This window comes from Oncorhynchus mykiss, chromosome 23 (genome assembly GCF_057628025.1).
Source record: "Oncorhynchus mykiss isolate SJ-2025 chromosome 23, ASM5762802v1, whole genome shotgun sequence".
NCBI classification, from domain to species: Eukaryota; Metazoa; Chordata; class Actinopteri; order Salmoniformes; family Salmonidae; genus Oncorhynchus; species Oncorhynchus mykiss.
In genome coordinates, this window is record NC_143044.1 from 4,935,520 (window position 1) to 4,956,659 (window position 21,140).

A 21,140-nucleotide genomic window follows, 5' to 3' on the forward strand; every position below is an offset into this window, starting at 1 on the left:
TACACACACTCAATTAGTATTTGGTAGCATTGCCTTTGTTAAATTGTTAAACTTCAGTCAAATGTTTCAGGTAGCCTTCCACACGCTTCCCACAATAAGTTGGGTACATTTTGGCCCATTCCTCCTGACAGAGATGGTGTAACTGAGTCAGGTTTGTAGGCCTCCTTGCTCGCACACGCTTTTTCAGTTCTGCCCGCACATTTTCTATAGGATTGAGGTCAGGACTTTGTGATGGCCACTCCAATATCTTGATTTTGTTGTCCTTAAGCCATTTTGCTACAACTTTGGAAGTATGCTTGGGGTCATTGTCCATTTGGAAGACCCATTTGCGACCAAGCTTTAACTTCCTGACTGATGTCTTCAGATGTTGCTTCAATATATCCACATAATTGATCTTCCTCGTGATGCCATCTATTTTGTGAAGTGCACCAGTCCCTCCTGCAACAATGCATCCTCAGAACATGATGCTGCCACCCCCGTGCTTCACGGTTGGGATGGTGTTCTTCGGCTCGCAAGCCTCTCCCTTTTTCCTCCAAACATAACGATGGTCATTATGGCCGAACAGCTCTATTGTTGTTTCATCAGACCAGAGGACATTTCTTCAAAAAGTACGATCTGTGTCCCCATGTGCAGTTGCAAACCGTAGTCTGGCTTTTTTATGGCGGTTTTGGAGCAGTGGCTTCTTCCTTGCTGAGTAGCCTTTCAGCTTATGTTGATATAGTACTCATTTCGCTATGGATATAGATACTTTTGTACCTGTTTCCTCCAGCATCTTCACAAGGTCCTTTGCTGTTGTTCTGGGATTGATTTGCACTTTTCACACCAAAGTATGTTCATCTCTACGAGACAGAACGCATCTCCTTTCTGTGTGGTATGACGGCTGCGTGGTCCCATGATGTTTATACTTGCGTACTATTGTTTGTACAGATGAACGTGGTACCTTCAGGCGTTTGGAAATTGCTCCCAATGATGAACTAGACTTGTGGAGGTTGACATTTTATTTTTCTGAGGTCTTGGCTGATTTCTTTTGATTTTCCCATGATGTCAAGCAAAGAGGCACAGTTTGAAGGTAGGTAGGCCTTGAAATACATCCACAGGTACACCTCCAATTGACTGAAACAATGTCAATTATGCTCTCAGATTCTTCTAAAGCAATTACATAATTTTCCTGGAATTTTCCAAGCTGTTTAAAGGCACAGTCAACTTAGTGTATGTAAACTTCTGACCCACTGGAATTGTGATACAGTAAGATATAAGTGAAATAATCCGTCTGTAAACAATTGTTGGAAAAATGACTTGTGTCATGCAAAAAGTAGATGTCCTAACCGACTTGCCAAAACTATAGTTTGTTAATTAACAAGATATTTGTGGAGTGGTTGAAAAATCGAGTTTTAATGACTCCAACCTCAGTGTTTGTAAACTTCTGACTTCAACTGTATATAGCCTCCAGCCGTTCTCAAAAGAGAATACGGTGTGTTGCCTGGCAGCATAATAAAAAAAAAGCATATAACAAAATGCTGGCCAGCTGTGAGTGTGTCACAGAATTTCACACACAGATGTGCTGCTTGAAGGTGTTTTTCTTTTGGCATATTTTCCTGAAGCCCCACACGTGTCTCTGGTACAGAAGGCACTCACACACACACACACACACACCTTACCTGCACGGCTCGCAGCTCCTCTAGGACCTCACACACCTTGGTAGACAGATGTTTCCAAGCCTATCAGCAAGAGAGGAGGTGTTTTAATTTAGCAAGAACCAATACATCTGTCTCACGCTTACGGAAGCTTTACTCCCGTTAAGAGTTTTTTAGTATCAATTTGGTGCAACTTACACAACTCAAAACAGATCATCAAAAATGCAGTTGTTTCAAAGCACATTTTTAACCCTTGTGTGGTGTTCATGTTTTTGTTATTCATCCAATGTTTGCGGGTCTGATGGACCCACAACATTATTGGGTTTTTAAAACAATACAGCCATAACAATGTATGTAAAAATACCAAACGTATTTTTGCGTGGATTCCGCGAGTGCTAGCTGGCTGTACTACAGACACCTGTCGTCATCCTGGGAAAGACTCATTGTTATCTTTTCGTAAAACAGGAGATCCTGAGGGAAATCGACGAGTACCAACAGCTTTACGCTATAGAGGAACAACATATTTCATCATGGAAAGATCCGACTACCTCACAAAATAACTTTAACCCAACAAAAAAAATAAAAACGAATTAATCTACAGACACGGACAATTTACTTACCGTTGAAGTAGAGGCTAGTGCTCTGGCTGGAATACATGCAACACTAGAAAACTTGTGTGAGGAGGTAGCAGGGCTGAGGGGGAGTTTGGAGTTTAGCCAGAGTGAAATTCTCACACTCCAAGGAGAGAACAAGGCACTCACAGCCAAGGTCAAAATCCACGATTCCAACATGGATTGTCTACTCAGGGAAAACAGGGTGAGGATTCCTGAAGACGCATCCAATAATCCAGAGGGCGCGATCAGAGAATTCATGCCATCTGCCTTGAAACTTCCTATAGAGACTGTAAACAAGGTGGCTTTCCACCGAGTACTGAGACTTAGAGCTCAGAGCGACAAGACCAAGGGTCCCCAACTGATCATCACAAAATTTGAACACTACCAACAAAAGTAGCTGATCAAAAGCAGGGTAACAGAGCTAAAAAGGGACCAAATTCGGTCTCAATGACCAATTTCCAAGGGAGATAAACAAACGTCGTAAGAGACTGTATCCGGTACAAAGGCAACAGAGGGAGAAGGGTAAGCGTGCCTTTCTCATTGTGGACAAACTCTTTATAGATGGACAGCTATTCCGAGACAGCTCCATAAACCCATGGCTGTACTAAATTCTACAGGGACTTCAGGTTAAGAAAGTATGGGAACTGTAAAAATATCTGAACACTATGAAGTGGATATGAACACACACATACTCAATTACATGCTCGCTTACACATGGATTTATACATACACACACACACCTAATCTTGCCCTATTCTCTCACTCTCTCTCCCTCTCTTCTCTTCCTCTATTGTCGAGAAATGTTTTATAATTTAATATGTTTCTTGTTTGTCTATATTTTTTATGCATTTGTCTACAAGTTTATATATGTTTACAACAAGCAAGGGGAAGATATCAGAATAGGGGCATTGGGGAATAATAACATATTGTACGGAATACATTTGTACTGTGGTAAAGCCGTCTAAAGTAATGCAAGGCCTCTTTCATGGTCATGTGAAACACCAATTGCTATGGAAATGCTGGGATAATGTAATTATCATGCAACTTTGACGGTGATACGATATGGATACAATTATCATCATGAATATTAAGCCTATACGCACTACATGTTACACACATAGACACTCAACCATGCAAATTGGCAGAGTTATTATTTATTTGGACAGCACACATTACTCTTATACAGCCATCGTACAAACTCTCACTAAATCACATCCAGTATCATAGACATCAACCTAACCAGATTTCCTACACACATAATACCTTGTCTCAATTTGCTAACATCTGTGGAACTGGCTCACAGGCAAACAGGCAAGGGAATAAAACAAATATTGCTAGAACCTATTTGTTGAATTCTAAATGTCAGACATTTGATAGCTCAAATTTTGACCGTCAAAATACCTCTGATGGCAGTAACTTTACAAGCACTAATTATGGTCAATTTAGGCTGAGAATAGTATCTAGTTAAGGCAAGGGGTGAAATAAGTATAGCCAGTTATAATTGTAACGGATTAGAAGGTTATAAAAAAAGACGATCAGTCTTTACATGGCTAAAAGAAAAGGAATATAACATATACTGTTTACAGGAAACTCACTCTACATCCTTAGATGAAGTTGTGTGGAAAAAGGAATGGGGTGGTGAAATAATTTTCTATCATGGACAAAGGAACTCAAAAGGTATGATGATATTAATTAACAAAAATGTTGATCTGAATGTGCAAATAGTCAGGAATGATTCGCAAGGAAGGTGGATCCTTTTGAATATGAAAGTGGACGGAAAAGAGATTAGGCTCATCAATCTATATGGTCCAAATCAGGATGATCCACACTTCTTCAACAATATTTACACCAATTTATTAAACTTACAGGCAACAAATGATCAAATCATTATGGTAGGAGACTATAACACAGTGTTAAGTACCTTAATGGACCGTAAAGATAATCACTCTACAAACTATCATCACTGCGCCCTTAAGGAAATCACAAATATTATGGACACATTAGAAATAGTGGATATTTGGAGACTAAAAAACCCTGACCTAGTGAGATATAAATGGAGGAGACTTAATCAAGCTAGTCGTCTTGACTACATTCTTGTCTCTTTCATCAAAGGTTTAAAAAGTTTTAATAGGAGACAAAATGCAATGGATCATCATCTAATTGGCATTCACATAACTCTTATAGAATTTCCACATGGACCAGGATATTGGAAATTTAATCGAAGTTTACTGGAGAACAACTTATTTTTAACAAAGACAAAATCATTTATAACTGAATTTTTCCAGTATAATATACAGTTGAAGTCGGAGGTTTACATACAACATAACCAAATACATTTAAACACAGATTTTCACAATTCTTGACATTTAATCCTAGTAATTGATTTATTTCAGCTTTTATTTCTTTCATCACATTCCCAGTGGGTCAGAAGTTTACCTACACTCAATTAGTATTTGGTAGCATTGCCTTTAAATTGTTTAACTTGGGTAAAATGTTTCAGGTAGCCTTCCACACGCTGGTGTAACCGAGTCAGGTTTGTAGGCCTCCTTGCTCGCACACGCTTTTTCAGTTCTGCCCGCACATTTTCTATAGGATTGAGGTCAGGGCTTTGTAATGGCCACTCCAATACCTTGACATTGTTGTCCTTAAGCCATTTTGCCACAACTTTGGAAATATGCTTGGGGTCATTGTCAATTTGGAAGACCCATTTGCGACCAAGCTTTAACTTCCTGACTGATGTCTTGAAATGTTGCTTAAATATATCCACATTTTCCATCCTTATGATGCCATCTATTTTGTGAAGTGCACCAGTCCCTCCTCGAGCAAAGCACCCCCACAACATGATGCTGCCACCCCCGTGCTTCACGGTTGGGATGGTGTTCTTCGGCGTGCAAGCCTCCCCCCTTTTCCTCCAAACATAACGATGGTCATTATAGCCAAAAAGTTATATTTTTGTTTTGACAGACCAGAGGACATTTCTCCAAAAAGTATAATCTTTGTCCCCATGTGCAGTTGCAAACCGTAGTCTGGCTTTTTTATGGCGGTTTTGGAGCAGTGGCTTCTTTCTTGCTGAGTAGCCTTTCAGGTTATGTTGATATAGGACTCATTTTACTGTGGATATAGATATTTTTGTTTCCTCCAGCATCTTCACAAGGTCCTTTGTTGTTGTTCTGGGATTGATTTGCACTTTTCACACCAAAGTATGTTCATCTCTAGGAGACAGAACGCATCTCCTTTCTTAGCAGTGTGACGGCTGCGTGGTCCCATGGTGTTTATACTTGCGTACTATTGTTTGTACAAATGAATGTGGTACATTCAGGCGTTTGGAAATTGATCCCAATGATGAACCAAAATTGTGGAGGTCGACAATTTTTTTTCTGAGGTCTTGGCTGATTTCTTTTGATTTTCCCATGATGTCAAGCAAAGAGGCACTGAGTTTGAAGGTAGTGTCACGGTTTTCTTCCTCCTCTTCCTCTGAAGAGGTGAAACAGGGATCGGACCAATATACAGCGTGGTAAGTGTCCATGGTTTTAATAGGAAAACTCAAACATGAACACAACTACAAAACAAGGAACATGAAAACCCGAAACAGTCCCGTGTGGCACAAACACTGACACAGGAAACAATCACCCACAAAATACCCAAAGAATATGGCTGCCTAAATATGGTCCCCAATCAGAGACAACAATAAACACTTGCCTCTGATTGAGAACCAATCTAGGCAACCATAGACTTACCTAGACACCTAAACTGAACACAACACCACGAATCTACAAAAAACCCTAGACAACACAAAACACATAAATGACCCACATCACACCCTGGCCTAACCAAAATAATAAAGAAAACAAAGATAAATAAAGAACTAAATAAAGAAAACTAAGGCCAGGGCGTGACAGGTAGGCCTTGAAATACATCCACAGGTACACCTCCAATTGACTCAAATTATGTCAATTAGCCTCTCAGAAGCTTCTAAAGCCATGACATCATTTTCTGGAATTTTCCAAGCTGTTTAAAGGCAGAGTCAACTTAGTGTATGTAAACTTCAGACCCACTGAAATTGTGATACAGTGAATTATAAGGCAAATAATCTGTCTGTAAACAATTGTTGGAAAAATTACCTGTGTCATGCACAAAGTAGATGTCCTAACCGACTTGCCAAAACTATAGTTTGTTAAAAAAAAAAATTGTGGAGTGGTTGAAAAACTAGTTTTAGTGACTCCAACCTAAGTGTATGTAAACCACCACAGTCAGAGGCTGGCATTAAGACAGCATTGAATGAGTTGTATCCGCCATAAGCAAACAAGAAAATGACTTTAATGCAGGGAAACTTAAATTCGTTGTACCACATTTCTATCAGCATGTTAAATGTGCAACCAGAGGGGAAAAAAACCTCTGGACCATCTTTACTCCACATACAGAGATGCATACAAAGTTCTCCCTCGCACTCCATTTAGCAAATCTGACCATAATTCTATCCTCCTGATTCCTGCTAACAAGCACAAATTAAAGCAGGAAGCACCAGTGACTAGATCAATAAAAAAATGGTCAGATGAAGCAGATGCTAAGCTACAGGACTGTTTTGCTAGCACAGACTGGAATATGTTCCGGGATTTCTCCGATGGCATTGAGGAGCACACCACATCAGTCATTGGCTTCATCAATAAGTGCATCGATGATGTCGTCCCCACTGTGACCGCATGTGCATACCCCAACCTGAAGCTATGTATTACAGGCAACATCTGCACTGAGCAAAAGGCTAGAGCTGCCGCTTTCAAGGAGCGGGATTCGAACCCGGAAGCTTATAAGAAATCCCGCTATGCCCTCCGACAACCATCAAACAGTCAAAGCATCAATACAGGACTACGACCAAATGGTACTACACCGGCTCTGATGCTCATCGGATGTGGCAGTGCTTGCAAACCATTACAGACTACAAAGGGAAGCACAGCCGAGAGCTGCCCAGTGACACGAGCCTACCAGCCGAGCTAAACTACTTCTATGCTTGCTTCAAGGCAAAGATCACTGAAACATGCATGAGAGCACCAGCTGTTTCAGAAGACTGTGTGATCACGCTTACCGATGGCCGATGTGAGTAAGACCATTAAATAGGTCAACATTCACAAGGCCGAAGGGCCAGACGGATTACCAGGACGTGTACTGCGAACATGCGTTGACCAACTGGCAAGTGTCTTCACTGACATTTTCAACTTCTCCCTGTCCGAGTCTGTAATACCAACATGTTTTAAGCAGACCCCCATAGTGCCTGTGCCCAAGAACACTAAGGTAACCTGCCTAAATGACTACCGACGCATAGCACTCATGTCTGTAGCCATGAAGTGCTTTGAAAGGCTGGTCATGGCTCACATCAACACCATTATCCCAGAAACCCTAGACCACTCCAATTTGCATACCGCCCCAACAGATCCACAGATGGTGCCCTTTCCCACCTGGACAAAAGGAAAACCTATGTGAGAATGCTTTTCATTGACTACAGCTCAGCGTTCAACACCATAGTGCCCTCAAAGCTCATCAATAAGCTAAGGACGCTGGGACTAAACATCTCCCTCTGCAACTGGATCCTGGATTTCCTGACGGGCCGCCCCCAGGTGGTAAGGGTAGGTAACAACACATCCGCCACACTCATCCTCAAAACAGGGGCCCCTCAGGGGTACATGCTCAGCCCCCTCCTGTACTCCCTGTTCACTCATTACTGCACGGCCAGGCATGATTCCAACACCATCATTAAGTTTCCCAATGACAAAACAGTGGAAGACCTGATCACTGACAACGACGAGACAGCCTATAGGGAGGAGGTCAGAGACCTGGCCGTGTGGTGCCAAGACAACAACCTCTCCCTCAACGTGATCAAGACAAAGGAGATGATTGTGGACAATAGGAAAAAGAGGACCAAGCATGCCCCCATTCTCATCAACGGGGCTGCAGTGGAGCAGGTTGAGAGCTTCAAGTTCCTTGGTGTCCACAGCACCAACAAACTAACATGGTCCAAGCACACCAAGACATTTGTGAAGTGGGCACGACAAAACCTATTCCCCCTCAGGAGACTGAAAAGATTTGCCATGGGTCCTCAGATCCTCAAAAGGTTCTACAGCTGCACCATCGAGAGCATCCTGACGGGTTGCATCACTGTCTGGTATTGCAACTGCTTGGCCTCTGACCGCAAGGCACTACAGAGGTTGTGCGACCGGCCCAGTACATCACTGGGGCCAAGCTTCCTGCCATCCAGGACTTCTATGCCAGGCAGTATCAGAGGAAAAAATCTAATTGTCAAAGACTCCAAGCCACCCTAGTCATAGACTGTTCTCTCTGCTATCACATGGCAAGCGGTACCGGAGCACCAAGTCTATGTCCAAGAGGCTTCTAAACAGCTTCTACCTCCAAGCCATAAGACTCCTGTACACCTAATCAAAGTAGTCATAGTCACTTTAAAAACTCTACCTACATGTACATATTACCTCAACTAACCAGTGCCCCCACACATTGACTACAGCTACCCCGCTGTATATAGTCTCGCTATTGTTATTTTACTATCGCTCTTTAATTATTTTTTACTTTTATTTCTTATTCTTATCCGTATTTTTTAAAACCACATTGTTGGTTAGGGGCTAATAAGTAAGCATTTCACTGTAAGGTCTACACCTTACTTGTATTCGGCACACGTGACTAATAAAATTGTATTTAATATTGCCTCATGTGAAAACAGTGTAATATACTGTAATTTACAGTACTGTAGCATACTACATTCAAGGGGCAATTTTGAAACACGTATCTTACATTTTTTGTTATTGATTTAACTGGTTGTTAAAATTACTAAATTGAGAAGATATCATTTAAATTGTGTTTTGGTGATTAAACCAATCTACTCATTATATTTCACAAGGAACGCACAATGAATAGTTTTTAATGTAAGACTGGCATACTCCTTTAAAAGACCTTTGCTTGAAAAACGAGAAAATAGCAGCAATATTACTGTTTGTCCATTTTGAGACGCCGTAGCCAGTATATACTAATCTCACGAAATAGATGACTCAATATATCTGTCATTAATTTTGACATTTTTGCAGAAGAGATGTTCGTCTCACAATTTTACTAAGATGTTTGGTGCAGTCTCTCGTTGAATTAAAACAAATAATTTATTGAAGAATCCCTACTGTTGACCAATCACTGACAAAGGGGCATAGACTTCGGCTCCGAACTTCTTGTGCCCGAACAGCCCAAAAACCCTTCACCGAAGTCCAAAAATAACAGAAATGTCACAATGTCACATAACATCACATAACATGTCACATAACGAGCTATACCAAACTGTTTTGACTGAGAAGCATGCGAACGCCTTAACAAGTGTTACCAGTTTGGAGTTTTGTACTAATAGTTTAGAAAATTCACCACATACTTGTGAAAATAGTACCAAAGCGATATAAAAAAACCTCTAAGTTCAGTAATGACAAGAACAGGAAGAGTATTATTAGAACATGGACAAACAACAAGAACACATCATTTCAGTTGTTACACTTTATGACAATTCATAAGGTAAGCACCCATTTTTGGTGCTGTTATGTCCCCCGAAATTTGATTTGAACACAAATTCTGATGTTCATCTAACTCAGAAAGGAATCAAATATCCACTGGTTCCCATAACAGCAGCAAAATACATTTCACTTAAGGGCCTAAGAGTATGTTATTTATTTCATGGGTGCTCCCTACATGACTCTGGTCAAAAGTAGTGCACTACAGTATATAGGACATAGGGTGCCATTTCAGATGCAGGCATGCAGACTTACGGGTAATTGCCTGACAAAAACATTCTCCAGACCTCCAAGGACCTGCATGGCCGTGGCGAAGTCTCTCGATTCATAGCAGTGTTTGGCAATTAACAGAAACTTGGTGAGCAAAGCCGCTTGTATCTGCAGCAAGAAAAGAAGAGGAGAGATTCTATGGTCAAGCATTCACACAAATCATTGAAGAAATCAATTAAAACATCATAGAAGTGCATCTGATGGCTATCACGTAATTCGATTTAACGGACAATGACTGACTTTGAAAATAAATGAATATTAGTGTTTTCAAATCAAATCAAATTTTATTAGTCACATGCGCCGAATACAACCTTACAGTGAAATGCTTATTTACGAGCCACTAACCAACAATGCAGTTTAAAAAAAATACAGACAAGAATAAAATATAAAAAAGTAACAAGTAACTAAAAAGCAGCAGTAAAACAACAATAGTGAGACTATATACAGGGGGGGTATCGGTCAGTTGAGGTAGTATGTAAATGTAGGTAGGGTTATTGAAGTGACTATGCATAGATGGCAAAAACAGAGAGTAGCAGTGGTGGGGGGAGGCAATGCAAATAGTCTGGGTAGCCATTTGATTAGATGTTCAGGAGTCTTTATGGCTTGGGGGTAGAAGCTGTTGAGAAGCCTCTTGGACCTAGACTTGGTGCTCCGGTACCGCTTGAGAGAAAAGTATATGGCAAGGGTGGCTGAAGTCTTTGACAATTTTTAGGGCCTTCCTCTGATACCGCCTGGCATAGAGGTCCTGGATGGCAGGAAGCTTGGCCCCAGTGATGTACTGGGCCGTTCGCACAACCTCTGTAGTGCCTTGCGGTCAGAGGCCAAGCAGTTGCAATACCAGGCAGTGATGCAACCAGTCAGGATGCTCTCGATGGTGCAGCTGTAGAACCTTTTGAAGATCTGAGGGCCCATGGCAAATCTTTTCAGTCTCCTGAGGGGGAAAAGGTTTTGCCGTGCCCTCTTCATGACTGTCTTGGTGTGCTTGGACCATGTTAGTTTGTTGGTGATGTGGACACCAAGGAACTTGAAGCTCCCAACTTGCTCCACTGCAGCCCCGTCGATGAGAATGGGGGCGTGCTCTGTCCTCTTTTTTCCTGTAGTCCACAATCATCTCCTTTGTCTTGATCACGTTGAGGGAGAGGTTGTTGTCCTGGCACCACTCGGCCAGGTGTCTGACCTCCTCCCTATAGGCTGTCTCGTCGTTGTCGTTGATCAAGCCTACCACTGTTGTGTCATTGGCAAACTTAATGATGGTGTTGGAGCTGTGCCTGGTCGTGCAGTAATGAGTGAACAGGGAGTACAGGAGGGTACTGAGCATGCACCCCTGAGGGGGCTCTGTGTTGAGGATCAGTATGGCGGATGTGTTGTTACCTACCCTTACCACCTGGGGGCGGCCCGTCAGGAATCCAGGATCCAGATGCAGAGGCAGGTGTTTAGTCCCAGGGTCCTTAGGTTATTGATGAACTTTGAGGGCACTATGGTGTTGAACGCTGAGGTGTAGTCAATGAATAGCATTCTCACATAGGTGTTCCTTTTGTCCAGGTGGGAAAGGGCAGTGTGGAGTGCAATAGAGATTGTATCATCTGTGGATCTGTTGGGGCGGTATGCAATTGGAGTGGGTCTAGGGTTTCTGGGATAATGTTCTTGATGTGAGCCATGACCAGTCTTTCAAAGCACTTCATGGCTACAGACGTGAGTGCTACGGGACGGTAGTCATTTATGCAAGATTTCTTTGTGTTCTTCGGCACAGGCACAGGTGGTCTGCTTAAAACATCTTGGTATTACAGACTCGGACATGGAGAGGTTGAAAATGTCAGTGACGACACTTGCCAGTTGGTCAACGCATGTTCACAGTACATGTCCTGGTACTCCATCTGGCCCTGCGGCCTTGTGAATTTTGACCTATTTAAAGGTCTTACTCACATTGGCTGCGGCGAGAAAGATCACAGTCTTCTTAAACAGCTGGTGCTCTCATGCATGTTTCAGTGATATTTGCCTTGAAGCGAGCATAGAAGTAGTTTAGCTCGTCTGGTAGGCTCGTGTTACTGGGCAGCTCTCGGCTGTGCTTCCCTTTGTAGTCTGTAATGGTTTGCAAGCCCTGCCATATCCAACGAGCACCAGAACCGGTGTATTACGATTCAATCATAGACCTGTATTGATGCTTTGCCTGTTTGATGATTCAAAAACAAGGACATTTTTAAGTGACCCCAAACTTTTGAACGGTGGTGTACATACGGTCACTATGGGGACACATCATCGATGCACTTATTGATTGAGCCAATGAATGATGTGGTGTACTCCTCAATGCCACCGGAGGAATCCCGGAACATATTCCATGTCTGTGCTAGCAAAACAGTCCTGTAGCTTAGCATTTGCTTCATCTGACCACTTTTTATTGATCTAGTCACTGGTGCTTCCTGCTTTAATTCCTCCTTGTGAGCAGGAATCAGGAGGATAGAATTATGGTCAGATTTGCCAAATGGAGGGCGAGGGAGAGCTTTGTATGCGTCTCTGTGTGTGAAGTATTGGTGGTCCAGAGTTTTTTTCCTCTGGTTGCACATTTAACATGCTGATAGAAATGTGGTAAAAACGGATTTAAGTTTCCCTGCATTAAAATCCCCGGCTAGTAGGATTGCCGCCTCTGGGTGAGCGTTTTCTTGTTTGCTTATGGCGGAATACAGCTCATTCAATGCTGTCTTAGTGCCAGCCTCTGACTGTCTTTTGTGTGTGTGTGTGTGTGTGTGTGTGTGTGTGTGTGTGTGTGTGTGTGTGTGTGTGTGTGTGTGTGTGTGTGTGTGTGTGTGTGTGTGTGTGTGTGTGTGTGTGTGTTGAATAAATGACATACATATAGATATAGAGATCAAACAGTAATGTCCAACAGAGTTGTATCCCCATTACTAGCAGATCTCACCTTTATCGAATCACAGATGACAATTTCAGCAGAAACCCAGTTGGAGACACTGTCAGCATATCTCAGTAGCTGTTGGAGGTAGCTGTCCTGTGGCATCTCCTCATTAACAAATAAACTGCTGCCCTCTACTGGAGGTATAGAGTGTGACACATGTCTGTGGGATAAGAGAGAGACAATCAGACTCGAGATTGAGCTGCGAATGAACGGTTGATTTTAGGTCAGAGATTGTCAAGGATGCAATGCCTGACTGTCACATACGTCTCATAATCTAGCAAGTGATGCTTGTTTCAGATTATGCATTCTGGTATATGTCACTGAAATATTTGAACCAAAGGGAATATTTACTCACTTGGTGACATTAAAAGCTTTGTCCCCGACTCCTTGAGCTCTAGAGTTGAGGAAATTATTGGGGTGACAGCCTTGAAACATTTCCTGCATTTAAAAAAAAACAAGAGCTTATGTTTCACATTTATATATACAGTTGAAGTCAGAAGTTTACATACACTTAAGTTGGAGTCATTAAAACTCGTTTTTCAACCACTCCACAAATTTCTTGTTAACAAACTATAGTTTTGGCAAGTCGGTTAGGACATCTACTTCGTGCATGACACAAGTAATTTTTACAATTGTTTACAGACATATTATTTCACTTATAATTCACTGTGTCAGAAGTTTACATACACTAAGTTGACTGTGCCTTTAAACAGCTTGGAAAATTCCAGAAAAGTATGTCATGGCTTTAGAAGCTTCTGATAGGCTAGTTGACATCACTTGAGTCAATTGGAGGTGTACCTGTGGATGTATTTCAAGGCCTACCTTCAAACTCAGTGCCTCATTGCTTGACATCATGGGAAAATCAAAAGAAATCAGAATATTTTTTATTTTATTAGACCTCCACAACTCTGGTTCATCCTTGGGAGGAATTTCCAAACACCTGAAGGTACCACATTCATCTGTACAAACAATAGTATGCAAGTATAAACACCATGGGACCACACAGAGTTCATACCGCTCAGTTCATACTGCCCTCCCAAGCAAAAAGGCAGTAACTGCTCATAGAGTGGAACTGAGAAAAATGTCTTCAAAGTTTTTTAATTGTCCAGCCAAATGAATTCTAGGGAGATCATTGGAGATGTAATGATCTGTTGCCTTACTATAAGTACATTTATTTTATTCATGTTGACCCTGACCTCTGACATGAACTTTGACCCTTAAACGGCAGTTACTGCCTTCCTCCTTGGCATGATATGTTATACATTTTCCTGCCATTTTCATTTGTTAGTTTACTATACTTCTCATTTATGCTATTAATACAAGAGCAGTGTATTTAATTACAGTGTAACAGAGTTGAAACTGCATCCTTTGTGTGTCTTCCACTAAGATACCAGTTGCATTTACATAGAGATGTAGGTTCTGCGTCAGTCACATTACATACTGTGTGTGACAAGTAGCCCATGTCTTGTTATAAGAATAAATGTGAAAAGCAGCACTGAAATTGTTTGAATTACATGAAATTATTACCTGTCTTGTATTATACAATGATGGAACATAATAGAAGTATGATGTAGGGTAATACAAAATATAAAAAATGACCATGAGATTGCTAATAAACATTTTTAAAACATATTTACATGTTCATATTCATAAGAGTACCCAAATGACATTTAGCTAAAATTGATAAAATGCTGAGTAGTTACATTTCTTTTTGAGTAAAACTTCTTCAGTGCTCTTCCATATCACTCCTCAAGCAAAGTTGTTCACAGCCAGGGCATTCCAGAACTGCCTTCGATTTGCAGGCGTCAGAGGACACAGCTTGGTGATGATGTCCATCTTCTTGGACTCTTCTATCCTTCTATCATGTGTACGTAGTGTTGAGGGTGTCTCTAGAGTGACTTTCTTCATGATAAAGTCGAGCTCTGTGAAGCCCTTTTCTTCATGGGAGACTTTGTAGAAGAGGCTCTTGGATCCACGCCTCAACTGGATCTCAGCCATCTCTGCCAGCTTTGGTGCTGCTGCCTTCTTCAGCTTGGCGATGGAATGGCCAGCTTTCCATGCCAGGATGTTTTCCTTGTTCATTTCGACCACCTCCACCTTGCCCACATTGGAAGTGGCGACCACATGGAGGAAGTCGTACACCACACCTCCAGGTCGAGCTTTCATTTCCTGTTCCACACCATGGTGGAAACTGTCTGCACTCATGAAGGTGTGTCCTGGCTCAAAGAACTTGAGGGTGATGGCCTCCATCAAAGTTGAGTCAGCATTGACAACACTCACCAGTGATGTTAGGAGGCACCAGTTTTTGTTTTGAGAAGTGCAGTTATCCACCCACTGCATGCTTGACATCTCTCTCATTCTCCAGTGCTGTTACGTAAGATGAAGTAATCTCCTCTGCCTTCCGACCAGCTGTTCCTTCACACCATACCACTGAGATTGTTTTCTTCTTCATTTGAGACTTCTTTCCAATGGTGGTGAATGTCTCGCGATAGGCAACGATTCTTCTTGTGAACAATGCTGTTTTCACACCTTTCATGTGAGGGAGCATGATTACTTTTTGCATATCAATGCTCCTCACAGACCAGTCCTCAGGCCAATCTTTCTGGGCATCAGCCTGGTAATGGCTTCTGCTCTGCTCTGCAGACTTCTTATGTTCCTCATATGTCCTACATTGCATGTAGTCAGGGTTGGGGATGGTGAATTCAGGTTCTGCATGGCTGTTGTCTTGGCAAGCTTGGGTTTCCATGGCCTCATTCTCCCTGTGCCCCATCTTCAGATGATGACCCAACACCAAACAGAACTTACACTCCTCTTCACCAAGCTTCACAAAGCTGATGTTCCTAACCGCAGCTGGCATCTTTGTTCTTCTCCTTGTAGTCATTATGCATGAACCGAATATTGACGATATGGGGCATGCTCTCGTCTGTAGTGGCTGATTTGGGGATGGAAGGACTCAATGTGTTGTAGGATTGGATTCATGTTCAATTTGCTCGCTGAAGCTTTCTTTCCCCTCTGATCCATTGGTGGAATCAGTCTGTTGGTGATTGACTTGCCCATCATGGTGACAATCAGCCTGTCTAAGGAGTCAGAGACCACCCACTGGTTCTCTATTTCTTCAAATAGTGTTGACACTGTGACTTCAGTTAAACGGGGTCGATCAGGAATATTTGTTGGAATTTGGCCAGGGACATGCATCCCAATGATTCTATTCTGTCATGGATGATAATAATTAATACTGACATTTTGTGGTGTACAAACATATGATCATAATTCTTTTCAGTTATTCTATAATATAGGATATAATCAATGTTGATTTTATCTTGTGCAAACATCATCATAATAATTTTCACTGTCATAACTCAGTTCATCTATTAATTTCATAACTAATCCCAAAAAGGCTCTTAAATGTTCATTTTTATTTACAAATACAAAATAATTACATGGATGGACATTAACGTGGGTGTACTGTCCTAATACACCCTCACATGGCAACTTTGATCCACATGGATACTAATCATCTAGACCACAGGGATTGGTGGAAGTCATGCAAAACTGTTTATTCTGCATTCATGTAATGATGGCACTGAAGCAGACACATTGAGCACACATTTGGCATGTCAAAGCTTGTACTAATTACATATGCCACCAACAAAGGTGGTGGATACAATTTGGTATTTTAACTTTCAGTTGGGACAGTCACGCAATACTGGAATATAAAAAAAGAACCAGAAACCCTGAACATGTGAGTAGCAATTCTGTGTGTGCGCTCATCTGGAAAACGAGTGTGCGTGGCATTTGACAATTCAGTATGGGGTGCACGTCCAACTGACCGTCAGCTGCTAAGAAGTCATGTGTGTGGTGTAAAGTTACAGATTCAAATAACCCATGGAATGTCAGAATTCAACTAGGGATTATATTAATTTGTCTCTTATGGGAACATGTAGCACAAATCTATTGCTTCATGCTAATGCTAGCTAGGTAGATTTTGACGTTTTGGTAGGGGCACGTCAGTTTTAGCTAGGTGGCTGTCACTGGCTAGAAATCGTGTGCATGGTGTACTGATTCAAAGAAACCATCAGATGAAATGTCAGAATATAATTAATTATATGGCTAATAGATTGAAGTTAGTATCAATTGCAGATCTCCTCTCATGAGAGCAGGTAGCATTGTTAGTCTATGCTCGCTAGCTAGTTAGATAGCTTGCTAGCTAGCTAATTAATTTTGATCTGAGATCTACTTGGCTAGCTAGTTCTTACCAGTGTCTGGATGTTGGCATTTCAGAGCAAGTTCAACCATCATTTTCCCCCGGGAATGCTGTGCCATGGTGTTGTATACCTAGATTAGCATTGTATGTGTGTGTGTAGCTGTCAGTCAGTGTCATACAGGTTCGATTGCATCACTATCAGAATAAAATTATATGAAACCAAGGTAAAACGCAGTAACTGCAGCCAAGGGCAGGTTGAAACCAAGCTAAAAGGCAGTTACTGCCACTTACCTTGGATTCACAGTAACTTTTTGCAGATACTGCTAATACGACCCCCATTCTCTCCAAAACACAATACGAGGCAGGATACTTGTCCACATGATTAAGCATGCATTTAATGTAACAAAAATTACATTAACTCATTTTCGACCAAATGAGCAGTTACTGCCTTTTTGCTTGGGAGGGCAGTAAAGATTAACATACTTTGGTGCGAAAAGTGCAAATCAATCCCAGAACAACAGCAAATGACCTTGTGAAGATGCTGGAGGAAACAGATACTTTTGTATCTAAATCCACAGTAAAACGAGTCCTATTTCGACATAACCTGAAAGGCCGCTCAGCAAGGAAGAAGCCACCGCTCCAAAACTGCCATAAAAAGCCAGACTACGGTTTGCAACTGCACATTGGGACAAAGATCGTACTTTTTGGACAAAAATAGAACTGTTTGGCCATAATGACCATCGTTATGTTAGGAGGAAAAAGGGGGAGGCTTGCAAGCTGAAGAACACCATACCAACCATGAAGCACGAGGGTGGCAGCATCATGTTGTGGTGGTGCTTTGCTGCAGGAGGGACTGGTGCACTTCACAAAATAGATGGCATCATGAGGCAGGAAAATTATGTGGATATATTGAAGCAGCATCTGAAGACATCAGTCAGGAAGTTAAAGCTTGGTCGCAAATGGGTCTTCCAAATGGACAATGACCCCAAGCATACTTCCAAAGTTGTGGCAAAATGGCTTAAGGACAACAAAGTCAAGGTATTGGAGTGGCCATCACAAAGCCCTGACCTCAATTCTATAGAACATTTGTGGGCAGAACTGAAAATGCGTGTGCGAGTAAGGAGGCCTACAAACCTGACTCAGTTACACCAGCTCTGTCAGGAGGAATGGGCCAAAATTCACCCAACTTATTGTGGGAAGCTTGTGGAAGGCTACCTGAAACGTTTTACTCAAGTTAAACAATTTAAAGGCAATGCTACCAAATACTAATTGAGTGTATGTGAACTTCTGACCCACTGGGAATGTGATGAAAGAAATAAAATCTGAAATAAATCATTCTCTCTACTATTATTCTGACATTTCTTAAAATAAAGTGGTGATCCTAACTGACCTAAAACAGGGAATTTTTACTAGGATTAAATGTCAGGAATTGAGTTTAAATGTATTTGGCTAAGGTGTATGTAAACTTCCACCTTCAACTGTAGGTCTGTGAATTTGTTTTCAGTTCATAAAGTAGTGATTTGTCTCCCCCCCAGTGTCTATGAATAACAATGTGTTTGTTAGTGAGTGTGAATGCATGAGAGAGGGAGAAATTGTGCAAGTCTGTTTATCTGTTGCTGCAGGATGATTTGGTGGGCTGTGTATGCGTGTGCATGTCAATGTGTGTGTGTGTGTGTGTGTGTGTGTGCACGCGTGCGTGTGTGCATGTCAGTGTGTGTATGCACGTTCGTGCGTGCACATGTTTACCTGCTGCAGTAGAGTGAGTTGCTGTGCCGTGTGTTGGGCGCTGTGTTCACTCTGACTAAAAGGGTGTCTTTCCTCGCTTCTGAGGCAGGCACTGGAGATGTCATCCATAAGGGAGGTGTAGCAGGGCCGCGGCAGGGCTGCTGCTAATGAGTAGGCCTGGTCTTTGGTCTGGGTTGCCTGGGGCTCCACCACCCTAGATATTTTCCACTGGAAACTCTACAGAGATAAATCAACTTAGAAAGGTTCCGTCTATGAATACATATCCTGAACTAAAATATGAACGCAATATGCAACAATTTAAACGATTTCGCTGAGTTACAGTTCATTTAAGGAAATCAGTCAATTGAAATAAATTCAGTAGGCCCTAATCTATGGATGTCACATAACTGGGCAAGGGTGCAGCCATGGTCCCACTCAATCAGAATATATATTTGTGTAAATGGGTTTCTTTTGAGCCAGACAAACTTCCCATACTTTGAACCAATCAGATGATTGTTGGTTCAGGTAAGACAAACAACATCACCAACATAATAGTACATGTATAATAATGCTTATATGGACCTTCTTTCCAGAGTCCTCAACATGTGATTTTCTGCATATGGTATGAGAAGACAATGCATCATCTTCTTCCTGCATGCTGATTGGGCTCCCACAGCTTTGGCTCCACCTCCTCCTGGGAGAGCTCTGAAGAGTGGCCAGAAGCCTCTCTCCTCTGCTGTCTACTGGAGACACCTACATAAGAACCAGACCATTACAAAAACATTGTTTAAGAGTATTGTATTTATAAATACTCTGAAAAATCGACAACAAAAGCAACCACAGTGACATCAACAAAAACAACTATACTGCTACAGATTTAGCTGGTCAGTTGAGACATTTATTGAATGATGAATTGACTTGCTTGAGTGATTGGTTTTATCATTCGATTGCTTTGTCATTTAATTGATGATTGATCTTTAATTACTTCATTGGTGAGGAAGTTTTCCAGTGTGATCAGCAGGATGGACTTGGGGCTGAAATCCACCAGTCTGCAGTCAGTCAGCCAGGTTTGCAGCACATCCAGACTCCGATGGTACACCTTAGCACGGTCCCCTGACACATTTGGACCACCTCTGGTAGAAAAAGGATAACCACAAATAACCACAGAAATATAATTATTAGACCTGACATTCAAATTTCACAGATTATGAGGTGAAAAATTAAAATTAGCTATATTCGAGCCTAATATATTTAAATCTTTGGCATACTTTTACTCTCTCGGACATAGCTCAGCTGTGGTTTTTGAAAGATTAAAAAAGCTGCCATTTTTACAAAAGAGTAAAATAAATTCAGGACAGTTATTTTTCAGAATTCCTCTGGAAGTTTTGATTTTTGATTTTCATCCAGGGTCACGCCTGATATTTTGAGAACTGATTTGGGCCTGGGTTTGGATTATTCGACATCATTGCATGTTTGGGACCAACGCTACTGTAGTAAGAAATAAATGTGTGCCTGTAGCCTATCGCTCTCCCTCTCTGTGCTAGACATGAGCCTGCAACTCTCTCTCCAGCTATCCATCCAGCCCAGAACCCAACTTCTTGTAGAGCAGCGTTTCTCAATTCATTCCAAGGGGTGCACATTTTTTGTTCTTATCTATTCCAGACCAGAACCCCATCTAGCTGGCGTCACTATTGTTCGTTTCCGGAGTTAAAACTATGTAGAATAGACTCCCTCCATGTGTGGTTCCCACTAAGAACAAACCAGATGGGATGGCGTATCGCTGCAGAATGTGTGGGGGGGTTAGGGAGGGTTTGGCCGGTAGGGATATACTTGTCTCATCGCGCACCAGCGACTCCTGTGGCGGGCAGGGCACAGTGCACGCTAACCAAGGTCGCCAGGATCACGGTGTTTCCTCCGACACATTGGTGCGGCTGGCTTCCGGGTTGGATGGGTGCTGTGTTAAGAAGCAGTGCGGCTTGGTTGGGTTGTGTTTCAGAGGACGCATAGCTTTCGACCTTCGTCTCTCCCGAGCCCGTACGGGAGTTGTAGCGATGAGACAAGATAGTAACTACTAATAATTGGATACAACGAAATTGGGGAGAAAAAGGGGGGTAAAATAAATTTTAAAAAAGGTAGCTTTCAAGCCAATATAATTTTATGTGAACAAAAATGTGATCCTCATTTATACAGGCCCATGTTTACAGTTCTTACTTGACAGTTATAGTCACTTTGTTTTTTTGT

At 41.8% G+C, this 21,140-nt stretch overlaps 1 protein-coding gene across 1 annotated transcript in view; it reads right to left on the bottom strand.

Annotated features, from left to right (window-relative positions):
- The window catches only part of LOC110502312 (kinase non-catalytic C-lobe domain-containing protein 1), a 98,248-nt gene that overhangs the window by 6,765 nt on the left and 70,343 nt on the right, over positions 1–21,140 (bottom strand). Inside the window, exons 22-28 of the mRNA XM_021580246.3 lie at positions 19,885–20,032; positions 19,482–19,652; positions 18,921–19,136; positions 13,326–13,408; positions 12,977–13,130; positions 10,051–10,173; positions 1,659–1,718 (exon numbers count right to left, since the gene is read on the bottom strand). Of these exons, the coding sequence (XP_021435921.3) occupies positions 1,659–1,718; positions 10,051–10,173; positions 12,977–13,130; positions 13,326–13,408; positions 18,921–19,136; positions 19,482–19,652; positions 19,885–20,032 (955 nt within the window). The remainder of the gene's footprint in view (positions 1–1,658; positions 1,719–10,050; positions 10,174–12,976; positions 13,131–13,325; positions 13,409–18,920; positions 19,137–19,481; positions 19,653–19,884; positions 20,033–21,140) is intronic.